The 25,852-nt window shown below is 31.1% G+C and overlaps 1 protein-coding gene across 2 annotated transcripts in view; it reads left to right on the forward strand.

Annotated features, from left to right (window-relative positions):
* The first annotated feature begins 2,934 nt into the window (after window positions 1-2,934).
* The window catches only part of LOC130892431 (uncharacterized), a 37,923-nt gene continuing 15,005 nt past the window's right edge, over window positions 2,935-25,852 (forward strand). Inside the window, exon 1 of one of the 2 annotated variants that reach the window (XM_057797855.1) lies at window positions 2,935-3,161. In XM_057797855.1, the coding sequence (XP_057653838.1) occupies window positions 3,125-3,161 (37 nt within the window). In that variant the 5' untranslated portion in view covers window positions 2,935-3,124. Of the gene's footprint in view, window positions 3,162-13,253; window positions 13,474-25,852 lie in introns of those variants that run through there. The other variant, XM_057797854.1, reaches the window with a different exon arrangement.

Raw genomic sequence — 25,852 nt, forward strand, 5'->3', positions numbered from 1 at the left:
ATGATGTAAAATAGTTAAAGTTGAAAAAATTGTATTAAAACTAATGTCATTTCATTGATGGGAAAATAACGGGAAAAGGGTACATTTTTCGAAAAAAACTCATAGAATAGTTTTTAAAGAGCTTAAAAAGACCTTTCGAATGACTACTGAAAAAAGTCGTTTCGACTGAAATTTCAGGGAGATATGATGTAAAATAGTTAAAGTTGAAAAAATTGTATTAAAACTAATGTCATTTCATTGATGGGAAAATAACGGGAAAAGGGTACATTTTTCGAAAAAAACTCATAGAATAGTTTTTAAAGAGCTTAAAAAGACCTTTCGAATGACTACTGAAAAAAGCCGTTTCGACTGAAATTTCAGGGAGATATGATGTAAAATAGTTAAAGTTGAAAAAATTGTATTAAAACTAATGTCATTTCATTGATGGGAAAATAACGGGAAAAGGGTACATTTTTCGAAAAAAACTCATAGAATAGTTTTTAAAGAGCTTAAAAAGACCTTTCGAATGACTACTGAAAAAAGTCGTTTCGACTGAAATTTCAGGGAGATATGATGTAAAATAGTTAAAGTTGAAAAAATTGTATTAAAACTAATGTCATTTCATTGATGGGAAAATAACGGGAAAAGGGTACATTTTTCGAAAAAAACTCATAGAACACTTTTTAAAGAGCTTAAAAAGACCTTTCGAATGACTACTGAAAAAAGTCGTTTCGACTGAAATTTCAGGGAGATATGATGTAAAATAGTTAAAGTTGAAAAAATTGTATTAAAACTAATGTCATTTCATTGATGGGAAAATAACGGGAAAAGGGTACATTTTTCGAAAAAAACTCATAGAACACTTTTTAAAGAGCTTAAAAAGACCTTTCAAATGATTATTGATAAAAGTCGTTTCGACTAAATTTCAGTGAGATACGATGTAAAATAGTTAAAGTTAAAAAAAATTATACTAAAACTATGGCCATTTCATTGAAAATCAAAATTAAACTTATTCTTTGCACCAAATACTTTTTTTTAAGTTATTTACGACATCTGAAAGTTTGGCTGATTAGAAATGCATAATTTTGAACAAAATTAGCATTAAATAATATTTTTATTTTGAATTTTGAAAAAAAATTTTTTTGTTCCTTTTTTTTTCTCTATAACCATAAAAGATACAAAAACAAATAAACAATCAAATTAAAGCATTTTGTATGACGACTATTTTACTTTTTTTATTTTTTTTGTAGCATAAAAATTGACGGAGTTATAACCAAATTAATCTGTCACTGTAGTACGAGAATTGCATATCCACAGCCCTTTGACCCCTTATTAATAAAAAGTGAAGGGTTTCAAGCCCTCCTAACATACATAGACTTATAACCCTAAAAATTACTTTAAAATAGTTTTTTGTAGGATGTGAAAGCTTCAAAATTAATGGAGTTACACAAAAAATAAGAATTTGAAATTTTTTTGTGAATTATTGAATACGAAAAAGTTCCAAATTTTGGCGCCCGGATTTTTTCTGTTAATGGTAAGCTGCTTTTAGGTACATTGAGAGTACCAAGAGATGATATACTTATAATATTTGTAAAGGGGTGGTTCTTAAGGGGTGTCAGGGTGTAGAGAATGAAAAATCACCTCGTATTTGGAAAATACACTTGAATACCGAAAGAATTCAAAATCAAAACACTAACAGTCATTAAAAAATTTTTTTTTCATCAAAGGGATGGTTCTTAAGGGTTGATAGGGTATAGAAAATTAAAAATTACTTCAAGTAGAGACAAGAAACTTTAATACCAAAAAGAAAGCAAAATCTAATTGGTAGTAATTAGATTTATTTTTATTTCGTTTTCCGCAAAGGGGTAGTTTTTAAGGGTTAAATATTAATAATTAATAATTAATTAAATTTTATTAAATTGCTATGAATTTTTCACGGTAAAAATGAAATTGCAACGTTTTAAACCGTTAAAAAACTATATTTCTATATTATTTTCATTAGAAGGGTAGTTTTTGAAGATTTTTAAGGGTCGATACTTCAAAATATATAAATTTTCTATCATACAATATGTTAAGATATTCATGCCGCATAAACGAAAAACATTTGAGTTGAAAAAAAGTAGGAAAAACTATAATATCGATATTTTTCGATAAGGGTTGGTTTTCATCCCTTAAAAACCATTTACACACCTTGCGAACATGCAGATATGGAGGGTAAGTTGAGCTTAATTCTAAATTTTCAACAAAATCGGAACTGGATTAAAGAATTCGGAGGCTTAACACCATTTTGAACTTGAATGCCTGCACTAAAAATCGATTTTGTGTTAATGTGTAGGCCGAACGGTCAACGATACTTCTTCAAAATGATTCCCCACCCACACTATGTGATATTCCTCTAAACACACACGATGTAACCCTTGTAAATAATGTAAAAAAAGTACATTTGCAAGGCCACCACATTCCCCTGAATTAAATACAATTAATTCGTTATTTTTGGGAATATTTATATACCTATAGTTTAATATATGGAACACAGTGAACGAAATGATCCATAAAATGAACTTCCATTGGGATGCTAAAAGAAAGAATCTTCCAAGTTCGAAAAAATAACCTCCAAAGACCCCAGAAGCGCCCACATCGAACAATTACAAAATATACTAAAATAGAAGTTGTGATTTCGCAACTTTAAAAGCCTATAACTCAGAAACGAGAGCTCCAAGTACCTTGTACAGAAGAATTACTCGTTTAAAGGCTATTTAAATATTGTTTTCTGATTGTTTAAAGTTTAGAATAAAACCGTATGTTAAATGAATGTAGTACTTCCAAGACATTATGATAAAACCACAACCACTCCTATACAAGCACCCAGGAAGTACTGTACGATTCTCGACAATCTCTCGTTAAGAGAAGTGGGTATTTTTCAAAGAAATGGAAGTGTGTGCATTACGTGATATTAGTTAGTACAGCGCTTTAGTACCATGACTGTTATTTCCACAAAACTAGTCAGTAAATAAACAATAAATATATCGATAGTCCAAGTGGTTCAATTTTAACATAATTATGACTGTTGGTGTGATTTTTTCGGTTCTTAATCAGACTTTCATGTGAATTTTTTATCTTGGAATTTACAAGACGAACTCACAACATGAGGAACGTAATTTTTTTAACAATATTTCTTATGGGTAAGTTTCGAGTTTTATTTACAAAAATACTTTATAATTTTTGTTCCAAAAATATGTTATAGCGAGAAAATTTATTTAATTTTAATATAATTATAGTTATATGAAAATATATATCAAAAATCAAAACATTAAACTTCTTTCCACTATATATGCAGTCGCAATTATATAAGACAAACATGGCAATATTTGCAAAATAGTTTGAAAACTCGTCAACACAATTAAAGCGTCGACTAACCATGAAATAACAGAAAACTTGCACTAAATCAAAAAATTATCACATTTTTTTTAAAATCTACAAGTTAAAACGTGTCTCCATAGAAGCAAATAGATTTTTTATCGGCGTAAGGATTTAAGTTATAGTACAGTCAAATTGTGTTTAGCTTAATCAATTCTATTCAAGTTTTATTGATATTTAATGTAAATGTAAAGTAGTTAATTGTGTTTTATTATTTAGTGAGAGTTACCCACTACAAGGGAGGTTTTATTTATCATTTAATCGGAAATAAAAATATTTTTTTTTCTTAAATTTTGGTTTGTTGTGCTAGGAACTTCTGGGACTATCCTCGTATATTACATACGATCTACGGGCGATATAAACCACCAACTAAATTAAATATTGTCAAAATAACGATTAATGATACGCATATTGCATTCTATTACCCCAAAGGTGTGTCGCTCGAAGTCATTTAAGCATGAATTTGATGGAACGTATCAACAATTTTTTTTGTCGAAACAGTAATCGTTCACGTTGAACTAATTTTGAATAAATTCATCTTGTAATTTGTGTTCTTCGTCGATTCAATTAAATAGTCCGACACATGAACATCACATAAACATGTATATATTATATTTAATTCGCATGTACATAAATTTACATATCATAATCAGTGTTTTGTGTTCATATGTATTTTCTATATCATTTTACATATCGACATAGAGGATTAATTATTTTTTTCAATATGTATTTTCGAATTTAGAACGATACTAAAGGAAAATTGAAAGTGAATATTTGGGCACAAATTGTAGGTAGTCAAATTATAGGACAGAACGAAGGAAATATTTGAACAGAAATTGTAGGAAATTACCGTAGAACAGTACGAAGTGATTATTTAGACAAGAATTGTAGGTAATAGAATTTTAGGACAGTACGAAGTGCATATTAGGACAGTAATTGTAGAAAATTAACTTATAGGACCAATACGAAGTGAATATTTGTATAGGGATTGTAGGAAATCAAATTATAGGACAGCACCAAGTGAATATTAGGACAGGAATTGTAGAAAATTACAATAGGACAGTACGAAGTGCATATTAGGACAGTAATTGTAGAAAATTAACTTATAGGACCAATACGAAGTGAATATTTGGATAGGGATTGTAGTAAATCAAATCATAGGACAGCACGAAGTGAATATTAGGACAGGAATGGTAGAAAATCAACTTATAGGACCAATACGAAGAGAATATTTGTATAGGGATTGTAGGAAATCAAATCATAGGACAGCACCAAGTGAATATTAGGACAGGAATTGTAGGAAATTACCGTAGAACAGTACGAAGTGAATATTAAGACAGGAATGGTAGAAAATCAACTTATAGGACCAATACGAAGTGAATATTTGGATAGGGATTGTAGTAAATCAAATTATAGGACACTACGAAGTGAATATTAGGACAGGAATTGTAGTAAATCAAATTATAGGACACTACGAAGTGGATATTAGGACAGGAATTGTAGAAAATTACAGTAGGACAGTACGAAGTGTAATTAGGACAGTAATTATAGAAAATTAACTTATAGGACCAATACGAAGTGAATATTTGTTTTAGGGATTGTAGGAAATCAAATCATAGGACAGCACCAAGTGATTATTAGTATAGGAATTGTAGGAAATTACAGTAGGACAGTACGAAGTGCATATTAGGACAGTAATTGTAGAAAATTAACTTATAGGACCAATACGAAGTGAATATTTGTATAGGGATTGTAGGAAATTACAGTAGGACAGTACGAAGTGCATATTAGGACAGTAATTGTAGAAAATTAACTTATAGGACCAATACGAAGTGAATATTTGTATAGGGATTGTAGGAAATCAAATCATAGGACAGCACCAAGTGAATATTAGTATAGGAATTGTAGGAAATTACAGTAGGACAGTTCGAAGTGCATATTAAGACAGGAATTGTAGAAAATCAACTTATAGGATCAATACGAAGTGAATATTTGTATAGGGATTGTAGGAAATCAAATTATAGGACAGCACCAAGTGAATATTAGGACAGGAATTGTAGAAAATTACAATAGGACAGTACGAAGTGCATATTAGGACAGTAATTGTAGAAAATTAACTTATAGGACCAATACGAAGTGAATATTTGGATAGGGATTGTAGTAAATCAAATCATAGGACAGCACGAAGTGAATATTAGGACAGGAATGGTAGAAAATCAACTTATAGGACCAATACGAAGAGAATATTTGTATAGGGATTGTAGGAAATCAAATCATAGGACAGCACCAAGTGAATATTAGGACAGGAATTGTAGGAAATTACCGTAGAACAGTACGAAGTGAATATTAAGACAGGAATGGTAGAAAATCAACTTATAGGACCAATACGAAGTGAATATTTGGATAGGGATTGTAGTAAATCAAATTATAGGACACTACGAAGTGAATATTAGGACAGGAATTGTAGTAAATCAAATTATAGGACACTACGAAGTGGATATTAGGACAGGAATTGTAGAAAATTACAGTAGGACAGTACGAAGTGTAATTAGGACAGTAATTATAGAAAATTAACTTATAGGACCAATACGAAGTGAATATTTGTTTTAGGGATTGTAGGAAATCAAATCATAGGACAGCACCAAGTGATTATTAGTATAGGAATTGTAGGAAATTACAGTAGGACAGTACGAAGTGCATATTAGGACAGTAATTGTAGAAAATTAACTTATAGGACCAATACGAAGTGAATATTTGTATAGGGATTGTAGGAAATTACAGTAGGACAGTACGAAGTGCATATTAGGACAGTAATTGTAGAAAATTAACTTATAGGACCAATACGAAGTGAATATTTGTATAGGGATTGTAGGAAATCAAATCATAGGACAGCACCAAGTGAATATTAGTATAGGAATTGTAGGAAATTACAGTAGGACAGTTCGAAGTGCATATTAAGACAGGAATTGTAGAAAATCAACTTATAGGATCAATACGAAGTGAATATTTGTATAGGGATTGTAGGAAATCAAATTATAGGACAGTACGAAGTGAATATTAGGACAGAGATTCTAGGAAATTACAGTAGGACAGTACGAAGTGAATATTAAGACAGGAATGGTAGAAAATTAACTTATAGGACCAATACGAAGTGAATATTTGGATAGGGATTGTAGTAAATCAAATCATAGGACAGCACGAAGTGAATATTAGGACAGGAATGGTAGAAAATCAACTTATAGGACCAATACGAAGAGAATATTTGTATAGGGATTGTAGGAAATCAAATCATAGGACAGTACGAAGTGAATATTAGGACAGAGATTCTAGGAAATTACAGTAGGACAGTACGAAGTGAATATTAAGACAGGAATGGTAGAAAATTAACTTATAGAACCAATACGAAGTGAATATTTGTATAGGGATTGTAGTAAATCAAATTATAGGACACTACGAAGTGGATATTAGGACAGGAATTGTAGAAAATTACAGTAGGACAGTACGAAGTGCATATTAGGACAGTAATTATAGAAAATTAACTTATAGGACCAATACGAAGTGAATATTTGTTTTAGGGATTGTAGGAAATCAAATCATAGGACAGCACCAAGTGATTATTAGTATAGGAATTGTAGGAAATTACAGTAGGACAGTACGAAGTGCATATTAGGACAGTAATTGTAGAAAATTAACTTATAGGACCAATACGAAGTGAATATTTGTATAGGGATTGTAGGAAATTACAGTAGGACAGTACGAAGTGCATATTAGGACAGTAATTGTAGAAAATTAACTTATAGGACCAATACGAAGTGAATATTTGTATAGGGATTGTAGGAAATCAAATCATAGGACAGCACCAAGTGAATATTAGTATAGGAATTGTAGGAAATTACAGTAGGACAGTTCGAAGTGCATATTAAGACAGGAATTGTAGAAAATCAACTTATAGGATCAATACGAAGTGAATATTTGTATAGGGATTGTAGAAAATCAAGTTATAGGACAGTACGAAGTGAATATTAGGACAGAGATTCTAGGAAATTACAGTAGGACAGTACGAAGTGAATATTAAGACAGGAATGGTAGAAAATTAACTTATAGAACCAATACGAAGTGAATATTTGTATAGGGATTGTAGGAAATCAAATCTTAGGACAGTACGAAGTGAATATTAGGACAGAGATTCTAGGAAATTACAGTAGGACAGTACGAAGTGAATATTAAGACAGGAATGGTAGAAAATTAACTTATAGGACCAATACGAAGTGAATATTTGTATAGGGATTGTAGAAAATCATGTTATAGGACAGTACGAAGTGAATATTAGGACAGAGATTCTAGGAAATTACAGTAGGACAGTACGAAGTGAATATTAAGACAGGAATGGTAGAAAATTAACTTATAGGACCAATACGAAGTGAATATTTGTATAGGGATTGTAGGAAATCAAGTTATAGGACAGTACGAAGTGAATATTAGGACAGAGATTCTAGGAAATTACAGTAGGACAGTACGAAGTGAATATTAAGACAGGAATGGTAGAAAATTAACTTATAGGACCAATACGAAGTGAATATTTGTATAGGGATTGTAGAAAATCAAGTTATAGGACAGTACGAAGTGAATATTAGGACAGAGATTCTAGGAAATTACAGTAGGACAGTACGAAGTGCTTATTAAGACAGGAATTGTAGAAAATCAACTTATAGGAGCAATACGAAGTGAATATTTGTATAGGGATTGTAGAAAATCAAGTTATAGGACAGTACGAAGTGAATATTAGGACAGAGATTCTAGGAAATTACAGTAGGACAGTACGAAGTGAATATTAAGACAGGAATGGTAGAAAATTAACTTATAGGGTCAATACAAAGTGAATATTTGGATAGGGATTGTAGGTAATCAAGTTATAGGACAGTACAAAATGAACGTTCGAAGAAGGATTGCAGAAAATCAACTTATTGGACCAGTAGAAAATGAATATTTGGAGAGGTTTTGAATGACATCGAATAATAGAAACAGCGCAGTATTCTGAAATCTTTAAAGAGGAATTAGTACCAAAAATTTGTATGAAATTCATCGAGTATAGTACTTAATTTCCATCAACTGAAAAACTTCATCTTCTCATTTCTCTAATACCCCGAATCATCTTTATATCTATTAGTTTACTCAATTAGAGTCTCGCCTAAAGTTGCTGGTTCTTTTATTATAATATATACTTCATAATACGTATTTTGAACAGTTTCGGGAACCATTTCTGAAGCGTTCAGGTCAGGGATTCTCAAGCTACGCCTTGATGAATCTCCTAGAAAATTATTAGGTGGAAAAGAACCTGTTGAACGGCACTCTACACCCCCAGATCCCTAGTCCTTCGGATTGGATGGTGAAGAAAACGAAGATGTGGTAAAATTATCTTTATTGAATTATTATAAAATTTTCTGTTGGAAAGAAAAAAGAAAGTAGTGGAGAATTTTTGTTGAACAATATGTTAATAACACGAGATAATTTTTTAATTTAAAAAGTGGCGGTTATCAAGATCTAGTAGTTGAAACTATTGTTTTCGTTAATAATATTCAATTAATAATTTATACCTTATAGTTTACGGAATAATTATGTGAATAAATTGTGAATCGTGGAGCTTTTTCTCACGGCAATGAGATATATCAAACGCATTCCATTCAAAATGATAAATAACAATTTTGAACGAATTGTTTCGTTTCATAATGACATAGAGAAAATATTTTAACAAACGCCAGTTAAACAATGAATTTCAGATTTCACTTATATCAAAGCTGAAGGTCTATACAGGGGTTATCAGCAAAAAATTTGACGAAATGAATGTCTCCTTTGTGGTCAATTGAAATTCTACAAAAATCGAAATAAATCGTGGTTACACGGAACAACATTCGTTCTATTGACTCCAGGAGCTTGTCTTAAATCTCTTTCTTACCAATTGTAGAAAGTTTGGCATTGATTCAACGAATTAAGACATGGAAGATGTGTGTTCAATGTTCAATTGCCTTCAGGCGCCTCTTTTGAATCTTAAAAATGCTCTTTGTTCAAAGCTTTGCTTTCATTCAACGAATTAAGACATGGAAGATGTGTGTTCAATGTTCAATTGCCTTCAGGCGCTTCTTTTGAATGTTATAAATGCTCTTTGTTCAAAGTTTTGCCTTGATTCAACGAATTAAGACATGGAAGATGTGTGTTCAATGTTCAATTGCCTTCAGGCGCTTCTTTTGAATCTTATAAATGCTCTTTGTTCAAAGCTTTGCTTTCATTCAACGAATTAAGACATGGAAGATGTGTGTTCAATGTTCAATTGCCTTCAGGCGCTTCTTTTGAATCTTATAAATGCTCTTTGTTCAAAGCTTTGCTTTCATTCAACGAATTAAGACATGGAAGATGTGTGTTCAATGTTCAATTGCCTTCAGGCGCTTCTTTTGAATGTTATAAATGCTCTTTGTTCAAAGTTTTGCCTTGATTCAACGAATTAAGACATGGAAGATGTTTGTTCAATGTTCAATTGCCTTCAGGCGCTTCTTTTGAATCTTATAAATGCTCTTTGTTCAAAGTTTTGCCTTGATTCAACGAATTAAGACATGGAAGATGTGTGTTCAATGTTCAATTGCCTTCAGGCGCTTCTTTTGAATCTTATAAATGCTCTTTGTTCAAAGTTTTGCCTTGATTCAACGAATTAAGACATGGAAGATGTTTGTTCAATGTTCAATTGCCTTCAGGCGCTTCTTTTGAATCTTATAAATGCTCTTTGTTCAAAGTTTTGCCTTGATTCAACGAATTAAGACATGGAAGATGTTTGTTCAATGTTCAATTGCCTTCAGGCGCTTCATTTGAATCTTATAAATGCGCTTTGTTCAAAGTTTTGCCTTGATTCAACGAATTAAGACATGGAAGATGTTTGTTCAATGTTCAATTGCCTTCAGGCGCTTCTTTTGAATCTTATAAATGCTCTTTGTTCAAAGTTTTGCCTTGATTCAACGAATTAAGACATGGAAGATGTTTGTTCAATGTTCAATTGCCTTCAGGCGCTTCTTTTGAATCTTATAAATGCTCTTTGTTCAAAGTTTTGCCTTGATTCAACGAATTAAGAAAAGGAAGATGTGTGTTCAATGTTCAATTGCCTTCAGGCGCTTCTTTTGAATCTTATTATTGCTTTTTGTTCAAAGTTTTGCCTTGATTCAACGAAGTAAGACATGGAAGATGTTTGTTCAATGTTCAATTGCCTTCAGGCGCTTCTTTTGAATCTTATAAATGCTCTTTGTTCAAAGTTTTGCCTTGATTCAACGAATTAAGACATGGAAGATGTTTGTTCAATGTTCAATTGCCTTCAGGCGCTTCTTTTGAATCTTATAAATGCTCTTTGTTCAAAGTTTTGCCTTGATTCAACGAATTAAGACATGGAAGATGTTTGTTAAATGTTCAATTGCCTTCAGGCGCTTCATTTGAATCTTATAAATGCTCTTTGTTCAAAGTTTTGCCTTGATTCAACGAATTAAGACATGGAAGATGTGTGTTCAATGTTCAATTGCCTTCAGGCGCTTCTTTTGAATCTTATTATTGCTTTTTGTTCAAAGTTTTGCCTTGATTCAACGAAGTAAGACATGGAAGATGTTTTTTCAATGTTCAATTGCCTTCAGGCGCTTCATTTGAATCTTATTAATGCTTTTTGTTGAAAGTTTTGTACTGTTTCCACGAAATGTCCAGTGGGAGACCTGAAACTACCAAATCAAGACGTGGACCTTCAAACTTATGTTATTGATTTTTTTAACCATTTTGACAAACAAAAATCACTTTGTAAGATATTTTCACTCGGGATAATCTATTCATAAAATAGAAGAAAATTATAGTGTGTAATCTGTTGAATAAGAATATACACTAAGACTTATAATTGCTAAGATCCATAGATCTGGTTCAATTCGACGTTTAAAACATTCATACTGTTTGTAGAAGTCTTCAAAGCATTACATTATCAATATAGACGGATTTGAGCAACTCTTTTTTTGATTTATTCGTTGAAATCGAAACAAAACTGAACACCTTGTACAATATTTCACGATAGACACTGCAAACACGACTCAAAGTTATTATTACTTATCTCAATATTTGAGGTTATGATACAATTGAAATAGATACTGTTTTTTGTGAACTATCCTCGTACATTGACCGATTTACAATGTTGACATTAAAATTCATGTGCTAACAAGGTTTTAATGAATTCCAGTTGTGCGCAAATCGAAATTTTCTATAAAAACATATGTATTCCAATCGTTTAAACTTATCAGCTTTCTCTCTTGTGTTTACCATCTGTTTATTGCCTAAAATTTTATAAAAACAATACAGATTTTACTTAGTAGACCACAACTTATTCAAAATGGAAATATTTTTTGTACTGATAACATTCCGGTAATTAGATATGTCGCTCGACCAATACAATGAGTTTAACCTTCTGCTTGTACGACTCTTTTTTTTTATTTTTGTCTAAGAAATCACCATATTGTGAATTCAACGTCATTTTTTATATAAATTATGCACGTTCTCAAGTATTTGTGCTTTTAAACATTATGTTTATTAACTTAATTAGCTTGTACCAGCTACAATTGTCGGCACGCGTAATCAACGCACAGAAACAAGATGTACGATTCACCGTTTTCATCAATTGACATTTTAACACTCTCGAATCAAGTCTACGTGGCTTCTATTGACTAACCTAACCTAACCTAACCTAATCTAACCTAACCTAACCTAACCTAACCTAACATAACCTAACCTAACCTAACATTACCTAACCTAACCTAACCGAGTAATAAATGCAATCTTTATTTCGTTATTTGTAAATATATTTTGATAAAAGCGGTTTTAGTGAGCCAACTATACAAATTTTTACTTGTCAATTAGTAGTCCATTTAGTTATAAAAATCGTGACTCGATTTTAACAAAGTACATAATAAAAATTCTACGGGTAAAAGTCATCATTCTTTAAATGAAAGTTTATGCTACAATCTATCATTTAATTTATAGTTCTAATTTAAATTTGTATAGATAAAATGAACGAAAATATCAATTGGTTTATTATTTAAAAAAAAAGGAAAGCAGTTTTTGTATGTATTTCAAATTAACTATGAAACGCCTCTGGTTCTAGTCAACATCTAAAGCAGGACCATTCCTACGAAACTAATCAAACCCTCAACAAATTTCTTCCCAGAAACGACAAATTCAATAAGATTTTATTCATATATGCCATTTTTTCAAAACCTATATCAGTTTTATAGAATATGATAATAAATGTAAAATTGTATCTTATAAATTCCAATCTCAAAGATTTTTCCAAAATAAAAGGTTAACATTGGATATGTTAACTTTCATTTGACCCCCTTATATCTAAATTAACACCAGATACAGTTTATATAAATGTAAATTAACTTATGTGTTGTTTGGACAACAATGAAATATTTGTTGACGATGTTAATTAGCATAGGAGAAAACGGAACGTCCTTGCTGGTTGCTTCGGAGGTAAAAGACCATTATTTGCGAAAAGAAGAAAACATAGATAAACGTATAGTTGGGAGTAACCCTGAGAGTGATCACAGAATTTTGATTGGAAAGAATGTTATGATTTATAAAATAAAATGGTAGTTACAACACTTATATCATATTTTCTTATTATTTATAAACGTATTGGTTAAAAGAATTGCATATAACTTAATAATTTTATTCGAAAAATTTTTTGACAGTTACTGACAGACTTTCCAAAACATATGTCGTTACTTAAAACACAATTTTAGGAATTGTATGTACGTGATTTAGATTTGTACCATACAGTCACCACGTGGAAACTTTAATAACGAAAAGATATGTCCTCTCTACTAGTAGTGAATTTAATTTTAGTTATAAATAGAGTAATTATGCTTGAGCGCGTCCAATTACTGCCCAGTTGTTCGTAGTTGTAGTTTTCTTGTAGGTATCTGCAAACGTGACGTAACAAATTTGACTTTCAAGGTTTACTCGAGCACAAAATATCGACGCCTCCTTCGATTGCGGAAATGTTCAAAAAAGGTTATTATTAGAATGTAATTTTAGCGAGGTTAATTACGAAAATTGTTCTTATTAACTAATGTATATATGTAATTAAATAGATACATACGTTAATATTCAATTATAATATTAAATATAAACATTGAATAGAAGTGATTCAGTGATTTAGAGGCAAAAACTGTAGGAATATAACCTAGTCTTTCGACCTAACTATGAATGATTCAAAAAAATAATTAACGAATCTTCTAGACAACGACAAGCTTTTTGTAAGGGCATAAAAATTGTTTTCATTAATAAATACATACCAAATAAATGATTATTCATTTATCGAGTATTGTCTAGACGAATATGTGTATACCGGGTCAACTCAAAAGTAAACTTGAGATTGTCTTCATCTTTGTGATGGTTCTTTCTATATTTAGTATTTCTATTTCATCCTGTATTGAATTTAGAGATTATTGGCACACATTAAGAGTAGAAAATAAAAAAATGTAATAACAAAAGTGTTATAATTAAGAAGATATGAGAAAAAAACGAATAAAGTAGTGAATAATCGGAAAAAATACGATCTAAAGATGAGGAAGCTCCGAATAAAGTGTATTAAATAGTAGAAATAATCGATTTTTACTTCTGAAGGTTTGCATTTAAAATAGTCGTGCTCCAAATGCGAAACTTGTTCTAACACACTTCGTGACACTAAAAGATGCCGAATGTATAAACTTCAACGTGAATATTTCATACAGAAGGACTCGCATTTTTGTGAAAGTATTCCTGATCATGAATCGATAAACGTTAGTACCTATATATAACGAGAAGATTTCATATAAATGATAGATTTATTGAAGGTATTGAGTAATAAGATATGATCGCAATGTTTCATACAATTATCAGTCATTTAAGGTAGTTCACCTAGAAAAATCGAGATAACCAGCTATAAAGTCGTTTAAACTTGTTCATTTGATATATTAAAACTCCTCTTAAAACTCACATACAATTCGATGTGAGCAACTTTAAAAATCGGGGGTCAAAAGTCAAAAAAATCGATTTCTTACACATTTTTTGCAAATAACTCGTTTCCTATGGGGTTTACGCTATTTGTTCAAAAACGGGGGTCAAAAGTAAAAAAAATCGATTCAAAAGTAAAAAAATTGATTCAAAAGTCAAAAAAATCGAATCAAAAGTCAAAAAAATCGATTTCTTACACATTTTTTGCAAATAACTCGTTTCCTATGGGGCTTACGCTATTTGTTCAAAAACGGGGGTCAAAAGTAAAAAAATCGATTTAAAAGTCAAAAAAATCGGTTCAAAAGTCAAAAAAAAACGATTTCTTACACATTTTTTGCAAATAACTTGTTTTCTATAGGGTTTACGCTATTTGTTCAAAAACGGGGGTCAAAAGTAAAAAAAATCGATTCAAAAGTAAAAAAATTGATTCAAAAGTCAAAAAAATCGAATCAAAAGTCAAAAAAATCGATTTCTTACACATTTTTTGCAAATAACTCGTTTCCTATGGGGCTTACGCTATTTGTTCAAAAACGGGGGTCAAAAGTAAAAAAATCGATTTAAAAGTAAAAAAAATGGATTCAAAAGTCAAAAAAAAAACGATTTCTTACACATTTTTTGCAAATAACTTGTTTTCTATAGGGTTTACGCTATTTGTTCAAAAACGGGGGTCAAAAGTAAAAAAAATCGATTTAAAAGTCAAAAAAATCGGTTCAAAAGTAAAAAAAAACGATTTCTTACACATTTTTTGCAAATAACTCGTTTCCTATGGGGCTTACGCTATTTGTTAAAAATCGGGGGTCAAAAGTCAAAAAAATCGATTCAAAAGTCAAAAAAATGGATTCAAAAGTCAAAAAAAACGATTTCTTACACATTTTTTGCAAATAACTCGTTTCCTATGGGGCTTACGCTATTTGTTAAAAATCGGGGGTCAAAAGTAAAAAAAAAATCGATTCAAAAGTAAAAAAATTGATTCAAAAGTCAAAAAAATCGAATCAAAAGTCAAAAAAATCGATTTCTTACACATTTTTTGCAAATAACTCGTTTCCTATGGAGCTTGCGCTATTTGTATTTATTATTAATATTGTAGAGCATTAAATTCTCTACAACTTGTATTTGAAAATTTTTTTCATACGACGAATCGTTTCTGAGATAGAGGGCAAAGCGCGCATGGTTTGAATCCCGTTTGATTAGATATTACTGATTCTTTATGAATCGTCTCGATTTATATATTTATAGCCCTACAGGTTTCCTGCTATTTTCGTGTAACCTATCGAGTTAATTCATCAGTAAAATTAGTTACTTTCTTCACATACTTAATATACTCTGTATCAGTAATATATTTCCAATAATATCATCAATAAATCCGCGATTATAAACGCCAAACACAAGTAATTAAAAAAAACATGTTAATCCAAACTATATCAAGGAAAATCATCATTTATCAAGGACACTAAATATTTTTTTAAATATTCCTAAAGGCCGCTTGACATGCTGCGAAACAACGTGCAAGAAATTGCAGGGTTAGTATTTTGTGTGCGGTTTGAAAATGGAAATAACAAAACCTGCTTTTGGAGTGTAATAGACGGAAAAAAGCACCCAGGAGATGGTGTGCCAGGTCGTGGTTAGATAGAACGAGGTAAAACAAGAGTTCAGCTCTAGATTAAGAAGATAAAACATACAAAAATTGGTATGAGAATGGATGAAGAAACATTTGAAAACTCTCCTGAAGAAAATAACACATAAGATAACTAAGAAATCCTTGGTCCTTTGGCCCCCAAAATCGCTAGAAATCAAACATGAAAGTCTTCATTAATTCCGTACCATGTTCAGGTGTACCATTATTATATTTTGTCCAGTGCTCTGCATGATTATGGTTCTGTTTTCGTCGAACAACCACGTTGATAAAAACACTTCGTTAAAGTTTTAGGACTTTTTAATTAATTTCATCGGATACCTGTGGTAGTAATTGCAATTTGACATTGATTTAAGCGAATGTTTACCAATAGGTGTGTCAGAGACACAAAATCGATGCTACCCGAATTGGTAATTGGAATTAATTATTACATACCAGAGTTTGGTTTTTGTGGTTATCCATCGATTTGCTGACAAAAGCTTGTTGGAGATTTGGAATGAATTAAGACGTTAAATTGTTGGTTATTCTCGGGTAATTTGTCTTTAAAAGAGAGACTTTGATGAATCTTGTGATTTTATTGAAGATATTTGGTAACACAACATTGTTAAATACGTTCAGTATTAGTTGATTGGTTTAGGGGGTTAAATAAGGGATGGAAATTTGTAAATAAAGTCCGTCGAGTTTGAAATTATGATCTGCAAAAGGCTAGACGTTGAAATATAATAAATATGGTCATTTTATAATAATTTCAACTTTATATTATGTGATAAGGTCGTTTATTAAGTTTTGTACCTACTGTAAATGGTTGAATATACGAGGATGGTTCGAGAAGTACCTCGCCCAATAGAGAAAAATTAACTGTTGTCTTCATCTCTTCATTTTTTCAAATTTGTGTCCAGAAAATAATCCGAGGAGACTAAATCTGGAGAATAAGGTACATGAAGTAGTAATTCAAGCTTTAATTCATCAATTTTGGTTATAGTGATAACGGATATATGAGCTGGTGCATTGTATTGATGAAATTATCCCACGTTAATCCCAAAAAACCGATGCCATAACCTTGCATGCAGATTGATCGGTCTTTCCCTTATTTATAGCCGGTTTTTTCTTTTCAGTCCATTATTTTGATTGTTCTTTTCTTTGTGAGATGGACTAATCAAAATCGGAGGTCAAAAGTTAAAAAAAATCGATTCAAAAGTTAAAAAAATCGATTCAAAAGTAAAAAAAAAACGATTTCTTACACATTTTTTGCAAATAACTCGTTTCCTATGGGGTTTACGCTATTTGTTAAAAATCGGAGGTCAAAAGTAGAAAAAAATCGATTCAAAAGTCAAAAAAATTGAATCAAAAGTCAAAAAAATCGATTCAAAAGTCAAAAAAATCGATTTTTCACACATTTTTTGCAAATAACTCGTTTCCTATGGGGTTTACGCTATTTGTTAAAAATCGGAGGTAAAAAGTAGAAAAAAATCGATTCAAAAGTCAAAAAAATTGATTCAAAAGTCAAAAAAATCGATTCAAAAGTCAAAAAAATCGATTTATTACACATTTTTTGCAAATAACTCGTTTCCTATGGGGTTTACGCTATTTGTTAAAAATCGGAGGTAAAAAGTAGAAAAAAATCGATTCAAAAGTCAAAAAAATCCATTCAAAAGTCAAAAAAATCGATTCAAAAGTCAAAAAAATCGATTTATTACACATTTTTTGCAAATAACTCGTTTCCTATGGGGTTTACGCTATTTGTTAAAAATCGGAGGTCAAAAGAAAAAAATCGATTCAAAAGTCAAAAAAATTGATTCAAAAGTCAAAAAAATCGATTTATTACACATTTTTTGCAAATAACTCGTTTCCTATGGGGTTTACGCTATTTGTTAAAAATCGGAGGTCAAAAGTAGAAAAAAATCGATTCAAAAGTCAAAAAAATTGATTCAAAAGTCAAAAAAATCGATTCAAAAGTCAAAAAAATCGATTTTTCACACATTTTTTGCAAATAACTCGTTTCCTATGGGGTTTACGCTATTTGTTAAAAATCGGAGGTAAAAAGTAGAAAAAAATCGATTCAAAAGTCAAAAAAATTGATTCAAAAGTCAAAAAAATCGATTCAAAAGTCAAAAAAATCGATTTATTACACATTTTTTGCAAATAACTCGTTTCCTATGGGATTTAAGCTATTTGTTAAAAATCGGAGGTCAAAAGTAGAAAAAAATCGATTCAAAAGTCAAAAAAACTGATTCAAAAGTCAAAAAATCGATTTTTTACACATTTTTTGCAAATAACTCGTTTCCTATGGGGTTTACGCTATTTGTTAAAAATAAGGGCATTCATCTTCCGCATGTCGAAATTTGCAGTTGGTATGCGATGTAACACACTTTTTGAAATGCCTAATATGTCTGCTAGCTCGCTGATTTCCAGCCGACGATCATCCAGTGGTTTTTCCTCAACATTTCTGGATTCGTCACCTCATTTGGTCGACCATTGGGCTGCTGGTCTTCGCAAATCGTACGGTCTCGTCTAAACTTTAGTTACAGTCTCATTTAGAGTAGAATCTAGTTCAGATTTCATATTGGTTAGGCTAAGGCCTTTCAAATAAAAGTTTTGTATCACATAACGATGTTTCCAAATTTACTGAAAACGTAATCTATTAATGGCTGTCAAACAATTACTAAACAACATGGCGTCTTCATACTTGAAACATACGTTGTATACATTGTTTACTTTCTAATACAGTTGTAGTTTTCAAGAAACTACCGCCATCTGCAGGTCAGGCGAGGTATTTCTGTGACCATCCTTGAAAACGTACATTTCGAAACGTTTAAACAAAAATTCTACGACTTGGTGTAAGATTCAAAATGATCTCCTTTATATAAAAAGAAAAATGTGACAAAAAGTCGTATTATTACAGAAATAATTTCAAGGACAACTATGTATTTATCGTAGATTTGTATAATTAAAACGTCCGCCGTCATATTTGTACTTTCTATATTCTATCTAACAACAAACACATTTATTTCTTGGAGAATTTTATTTGTATCGTATGTCTGTATAGTACTAGGAAAGAAAGTACCTACTATACAAAAAAATGTGTTCGTTACACTTGGCTGATATTAGAACTTGATACGGAAACAGAATATTTTTCTATTGGAGATTTACACGGTTCTTTGGTGTAATTAAATAAAAGAATTATATAAACTTTATCAAACTAATCTTTAACAACGATATTGGTATTCAAGTACGGATTACATAGTTTTAAAAAAGTTTGGATGGAGATCACATCAACTACCCCTTATAGATTCATGAAAATAAATGTTTGGAGCTTCTACAAAAGCAATTCTATAACTTCCTGTTAAGAAGATTTGGTTCGAATAAGATTTATCTGGTGCGAACAAGTGGTTTGTGGTATACGACGTGAATCTTCATATTGACGATTATATTCCTCAAAATTAGTTGTCAAATGTCATCGTATAAATGTCAAACATAACCTCACTTTTCTAATGTAGTTTGTAATTGCAGATACCGGGAAAAATGACTTCCTGAGTATAAGTTTGAATTTTCGAAATTTTGGGACTTTTGAAACGCGAATAACTCGAAAACTGTGACGAATTTGAAAAAAAGTACTAGAAGAAAAAATGTACAGAACAAAATTCTCTATAGATTGGTCTTCAAGAATTTTTTCCTAACCTTGAAATTTTCACGGGTTCCTGGAATCAAAAACATTTTGAATTGCGGATAACTCGAAAACTATGAAAAATTCGAAAAAAACTGCCGTAACAAAAAATCTAGAGTAAAAAATTCTCTACAAAAAAGTATTTTAGGTATTTGTTCCTAACCTCAAAATTTTCACCTTAAAACAGGTTTATACACTCAAAAATATTTTGAATCGCGAATAACTCGAAACCTGCGAGGAATTCGAAAAAAAGTGCTGAGGCAAAAAATGTACAGCACAAAATTCTCTATAGATTTGTCTTAAAAAATTTTTTCATAACCTAAAAATTTTCATGGGTTTCTGTACTCAAAAACATTTTGAATTGCGGATAACTCGAAAACTATGAAAAATTCGAAAAAAACTGCCGTAACAAAAAATCTAGAGTAAAAAATTCTCTACAAAAAAGTATTTTAGGTATTTGTTCCTAACCTCAAAATTTCCCCCTTAAAACGGGTTTATACACTCAAAAATATTTTGAATCGCGAATAACACGAAAACTACGAGGAATTCGAAAAAATGTGCTGGAGCAAAAAATGTACAGCATAAAATTCTCTATAGATTGGTATCAAGAATTTTTTCCTAACCTTGAAATTTTCACGAGTTCCTGGAATCAAAAACATTTTGAATTGCGGATAACTCGAAAACTATGAAGAATTCGAAAAAAACTGCCGTAACAAAAAATCTAGAGTAAAAAATTCTCTACAAAAAAGTATTTTAGGTATTTGTTCCTAACCTCAAAATTTTCACCTTAAAACAGGTTTATACACTCAAAAATATTTTGAATCGCGAAAACTCGAAACCTGCGAGGAATTCGAAAAAAAGTGCTGAGGCAAAAAATGTACAGCACAAAATTCTCTATAGATTGGTATCAAGAATTTTTTCCTAACCTTGAAATTTTCACGGGTTCCTGGAATCAAAAACATTTTGAATTGCGGATAACTCGAAAACTACGAAGAATTCGAAAAAAACTGCCGTAACAAAAAATCTAGAGTAAAAAATTCTCTACAAAAAAGTATTTTAGGTATTTGTTCCTAACCTCAAAATTTCCCCCTTAAAACGGGTTTATACACTCAAAAATATTTTGAATCGCGAATAACTCGAAAACTACGAAGAATTCGAAAAAATGTGCTGGAGCAAAAAATGTACAGCATAAAATTCTCTATAGATTGGTATCAAGAATTTTTTCCTAACCTTGAAATTTTCACGGGTTCCTGGAATCAAAAACATTTTGAATTGCGGATAACTCGAAAACTACGAAGAATTCGAAAAAAACTGCCGTAACAAAAAATCTAGAGTAAAAAATTCTCTACAAAAAAGTATTTTAGGTATTTGTTCCTAACCTCAAAATTTCCCCCTTAAAACGGGTTTATACACTCAAAAATATTTTGAATCGCGAATAACTCGAAAACTACGAAGAATTCGAAAAAATGTGCTGGAGCAAAAAATGTACAGCATAAAATTCTCTATAGATTGGTATCAAGAATTTTTTCCTAACCTTGAAATTTTCACGGGTTCCTGGAATCAAAAACATTTTGAATTGCGGATAACTCGAAAACTATGAAGAATTCGAAAAAAACTGCCGTAACAAAAAATCTAGAGTAAAAAATTCTCTACAAAAAAGTATTTTAGGTATTTGTTCCTAACCTCAAAATTTCTCCCTTAAAACGGGTTTATACACTCAAAAATATTTTGAATCGCGAATAACTCGAAAACTACGAGGAATTCGAAAAAATGTGCTGGAGCAAAAAATGTACAGCATAAAATTCTCTATAGATTTGTCTTAAAAAATTTTTTCATAACCTAAAAATTTTCATGGGTTTCTGTACTCAAAAACATTTTGAATTGCGGATAACTCGAAAACTATGAAAAATTCGAAAAAAACTGCCGTAACAAAAAATCTAGAGTAAAAAATTCTCTACAAAAAAGTATTTTAGGTATTTGTTCCTAACCTCAAAATTTCCCCCTTAAAACGGGTTTATACACTCAAAAATATTTTGAATCGCGAATAACACGAAAACTAAGAGGAATTCGAAAAAATGTGCTGGAGCAAAAAATGTACAGCATAAAATTCTCTATAGATTGGTATCAAGAATTTTTTCCTAACCTTGAAATTTTCACGGGTTCCTGGAATCAAAAACATTTTGAATTGCGGATAACTCGAAAACTACGAAGAATTCGAAAAAAACTGCCGTAACAAAAAATCTAGAGTAAAAAATTCTCTACAAAAAAGTATTTTAGGTATTTGTTCCTAACCTCAAAATTTCCCCCTTAAAACGGGTTTATACACTCAAAAATATTTTGAATCGCGAATAACTCGAAAACTACGAAGAATTCGAAAAAATGTGCTGGAGCAAAAAATGGACAGCATAAAATTCTCTATAGATTGGTATCAAGAATTTTTTCCTAACCTTGAAATTTTCACGGGTTCCTGGAATCAAAAACATTTTGAATTGCGGATAACTCGAAAACTATGAAGAATTCGAAAAAAACTGCCGTAACAAAAAATCTAGAGTAAAAAATTCTCTACAAAAAAGTATTTTAGGTATTTGTTCCTAACCTCAAAATTTCTCCCTTAAAACGGGTTTATACACTCAAAAATATTTTGAATCGCGAATAACTCGAAAACTACGAGGAATTCGAAAAAATGTGCTGGAGCAAAAAATGTACAGCATAAAATTCTCTATAGATTTGTCTTAAAAAATTTTTTCATAACCTAAAAATTTTCATGGGTTTCTGTACTCAAAAACATTTTGAATTGCGGATAACTCGAAAACTATGAAAAATTCGAAAAAAACTGCCGTAACAAAAAATCTAGAGTAAAAAATTCTCTACAAAAAAGTATTTTAGGTATTTGTTCCTAACCTCAAAATTTCCCCCTTAAAACGGGTTTATACACTCAAAAATATTTTGAATCGCGAATAACACGAAAACTACGAGGAATTCGAAAAAATGTGCTGGAGCAAAAAATGTACAGCATAAAATTCTCTATAGATTGGTATCAAGAATTTTTTCCTAACCTTGAAATTTTCACGGGTTCCTGGAATCAAAAACATTTTGAATTGCGGATAACTCGAAAACTACGAAGAATTCGAAAAAAACTGCCGTAACAAAAAATCTAGAGTAAAAAATTCTCTACAAAAAAGTATTTTAGGTATTTGTTCCTAACCTCAAAATTTCCCCCTTAAAACGGGTTTATACACTCAAAAATATTTTGAATCGCGAATAATTCGAAAACTACGAGGAATTCGAAAAAATGTGCTGGAGCAAGAAATGTACAGCATAAAATTCTCTATAGATTGGTATCAAGAATTTTTTCCTAACCTTGAAATTTTCACGGGTTCCTGGAATCAAAAACATTTTGAATTGCGGATAACTCGAAAACTACGAAGAATTCGAAAAAAACTGCCGTAACAAAAAATCTAGAGTAAAAAATTCTCTACAAAAAAGTATTTTAGGTATTTGTTCCTAACCTCAAAATTTCCCCCTTAAAACGGGTTTATACACTCAAAAATATTTTGAATCGCGAATAATTCGAAAACTACGAGGAATTCGAAAAAATGTGCTGGAGCAAGAAATGTACAGCATAAAATTCTCTATAGATTGGTCTTCAAGAATTTTTTCCTAACCTAAAAATTTTCATGGGTTTCTGTACTCAAAAACATTTTGAATTGCGGATAACTCGAAAAATATGAAGAATTCGAAAAAAACTGCCGTAACAAAAAATGTAGAGCACAAAATTCTCTACAAAAAAGTATTTAAGGTATTTGTTCCTAACCTCAAAATTTTCACCTTAAAACAGGTTTATACACTCAAAAATATTTTGAATCGCGAATAACTCGAAACCTACGACGAATTCGAGAAAATGTGCTAAGGCAAAAAATGTGCAGCACAAAATTCTCTACAGATTGGTTTTGAAGCATTTTTTTCTAACCCTCAAAATTTTCAATATAAAATTGGTTTGAAAGCTCAAAAATATTTTAAATTGCGAATAACTCAGGCTTCGACTTTCGAAGTTGAGGGCGATTTACTCAGAAATAGAGGCTCTAACGTGAAAATCACTACAAACCTTTTTTGTAGAAAAAGTTGTGCTTAACATTTTTTGTTAGGGTAGTTTTTTTCGATTTCCTTTTAGTTTTCGAGTTATTCGCGTTTCAAAATTTATTGAGTTACAAGTTTCAAAATTTCCAAAACCCTCTGAGAATCTAGAAAATCAGAAGCGCCCAATTCAGTGTTTAATCCTACGAAAGTTGCCCGAGACCCTCGTAATAATCAACAAATTCTTTAATTCATTTAATATTATTCTAAATCGATTTGGAATCATTCGTGCATATCACAACATTTTATGCTGTTGCTGTTTATTTAATCCACAGTTATTCATACTAAAATTTCTTGTTCAACGAGTGAATTATTAAATTTCGTACAGTTTGGAATTTAATTAAAATATGCTCGAATTAACTAAGTGAATTCAACAAATGGAAAGTTAAAACCGTTTAACGATTTCGTTTCAAAGATAATAATTTTATTTTCAACTTTATAATCAAACAGCCAACCAAATTACACAATAACTTATTAGTTATACTGAATAATTACGAGAGCCATCATGTATGTATACAGGGCGATTCACTAAGAATCTTTAAAATAGCACACTAAATCATACCGGATGTTTAAACTATAAATATACAGTTTAGTTTCCGTAATAACTTTTTTTATTACAAAAAAAAAGCATAATTATAATCTTTTGGAGGAGAATTAATGCCGACAGCCATCTTATTATGCGCAGTCGTTTATTGCAAACACCAATCACCTATTGTTTTCCTCGCCATTGCGATCGAAGATTGAAAAAAACAACAACCCTCGTATAATACTTAAAATGGTAGCATAACTGACAGATGCCGCTACTGACAACTGACATTCGATATGGCCGAACAATTATGACGTCACTTCCGTTTAAGAATAGGCTGTGTTCATATGCTTAACTCGGTTTTTTAACGAACCGTCACGGCGTGTCACGCTCAGCAAAGTTTAGTTGAATTTATAGAAAAAAATTCTTGAAGAATAAGAAAGTAACAGCCATTTTAGTGAAGCTACGTTTGTTATTTTCAAAACAATGTATTTACACGTAATAAATCAGATTTTTTGCATCGGTATGTTACAAAGAATGAAACATGGATCCATCTCTTCACTATGGAATCAAAACTCCAGCCGGTTAATCAAGTCCGAAGCGTCCAAAGGCAAAACAATCAACTGGGAAGGTTAAGGCTTCAATATTTTGGTATGAGCATGGAATATTGTCCATTAACGACCTCCAAAAGGGGGAGATTCACAAGTTGATGGCAATTATTGAAAAATTGAACGAATTACACTTCGGATTGCTTCCTCAGCCACCGTATAGTCCAGATCAGACCCCCAGTGACTACTGATATCAAAAAATTGATCGCCGATAAGAAATTTGGCTGAAATGAAGAAGGAATTGATGAAACTGTTGAATATTTTGATGCAGAAGATAATTCCTTGTACAAGTACGGCATCGAGAAGTTAGAGAAGCGTTGGAATGATTGTATTGGAGATTATAGATGAATGAAATCGATTTAAGGCTTCAGTATTTTGATATGAGCATGGAATATTGTTCATTAACTACCTCCAAAAGGGGGAGATTCACAAGTTGATGGCAATTATTGAAAAATTGAACGAATTACACTTCGGATTGCTTCCTCAGCCACCGTATAGTCCAGATCTCACCCTCAGTGACTACTGATATCAAAAAATTGATCGCCGATAAGAAATTTAGCTGAAATGAAGAAGGAATTGATGAAACTGTTGAATATTTTGATGCAGAAGATAATTCCTTGTACAAGTACGGCATCGAGAAGTTAAAGAAGCGTTGGAATGATTGTATTGGAGATTATAGATGAATGAAATCGATTTAAGGCTTCAGTATTTTGGTATGAGCATGGAATATTGTTCATTAACTACCTCCAAAAGGGGGAGATTCACAAGTTGATGGCAATTATTGAAAAATTGAACGAATTACACTTCGGATTGCTTCCTCAGCCACCGTA

This window comes from Diorhabda carinulata, chromosome 4, assembly GCF_026250575.1.
Source record: "Diorhabda carinulata isolate Delta chromosome 4, icDioCari1.1, whole genome shotgun sequence".
In the NCBI taxonomy this organism is placed as follows: domain Eukaryota; kingdom Metazoa; phylum Arthropoda; class Insecta; order Coleoptera; family Chrysomelidae; genus Diorhabda; species Diorhabda carinulata.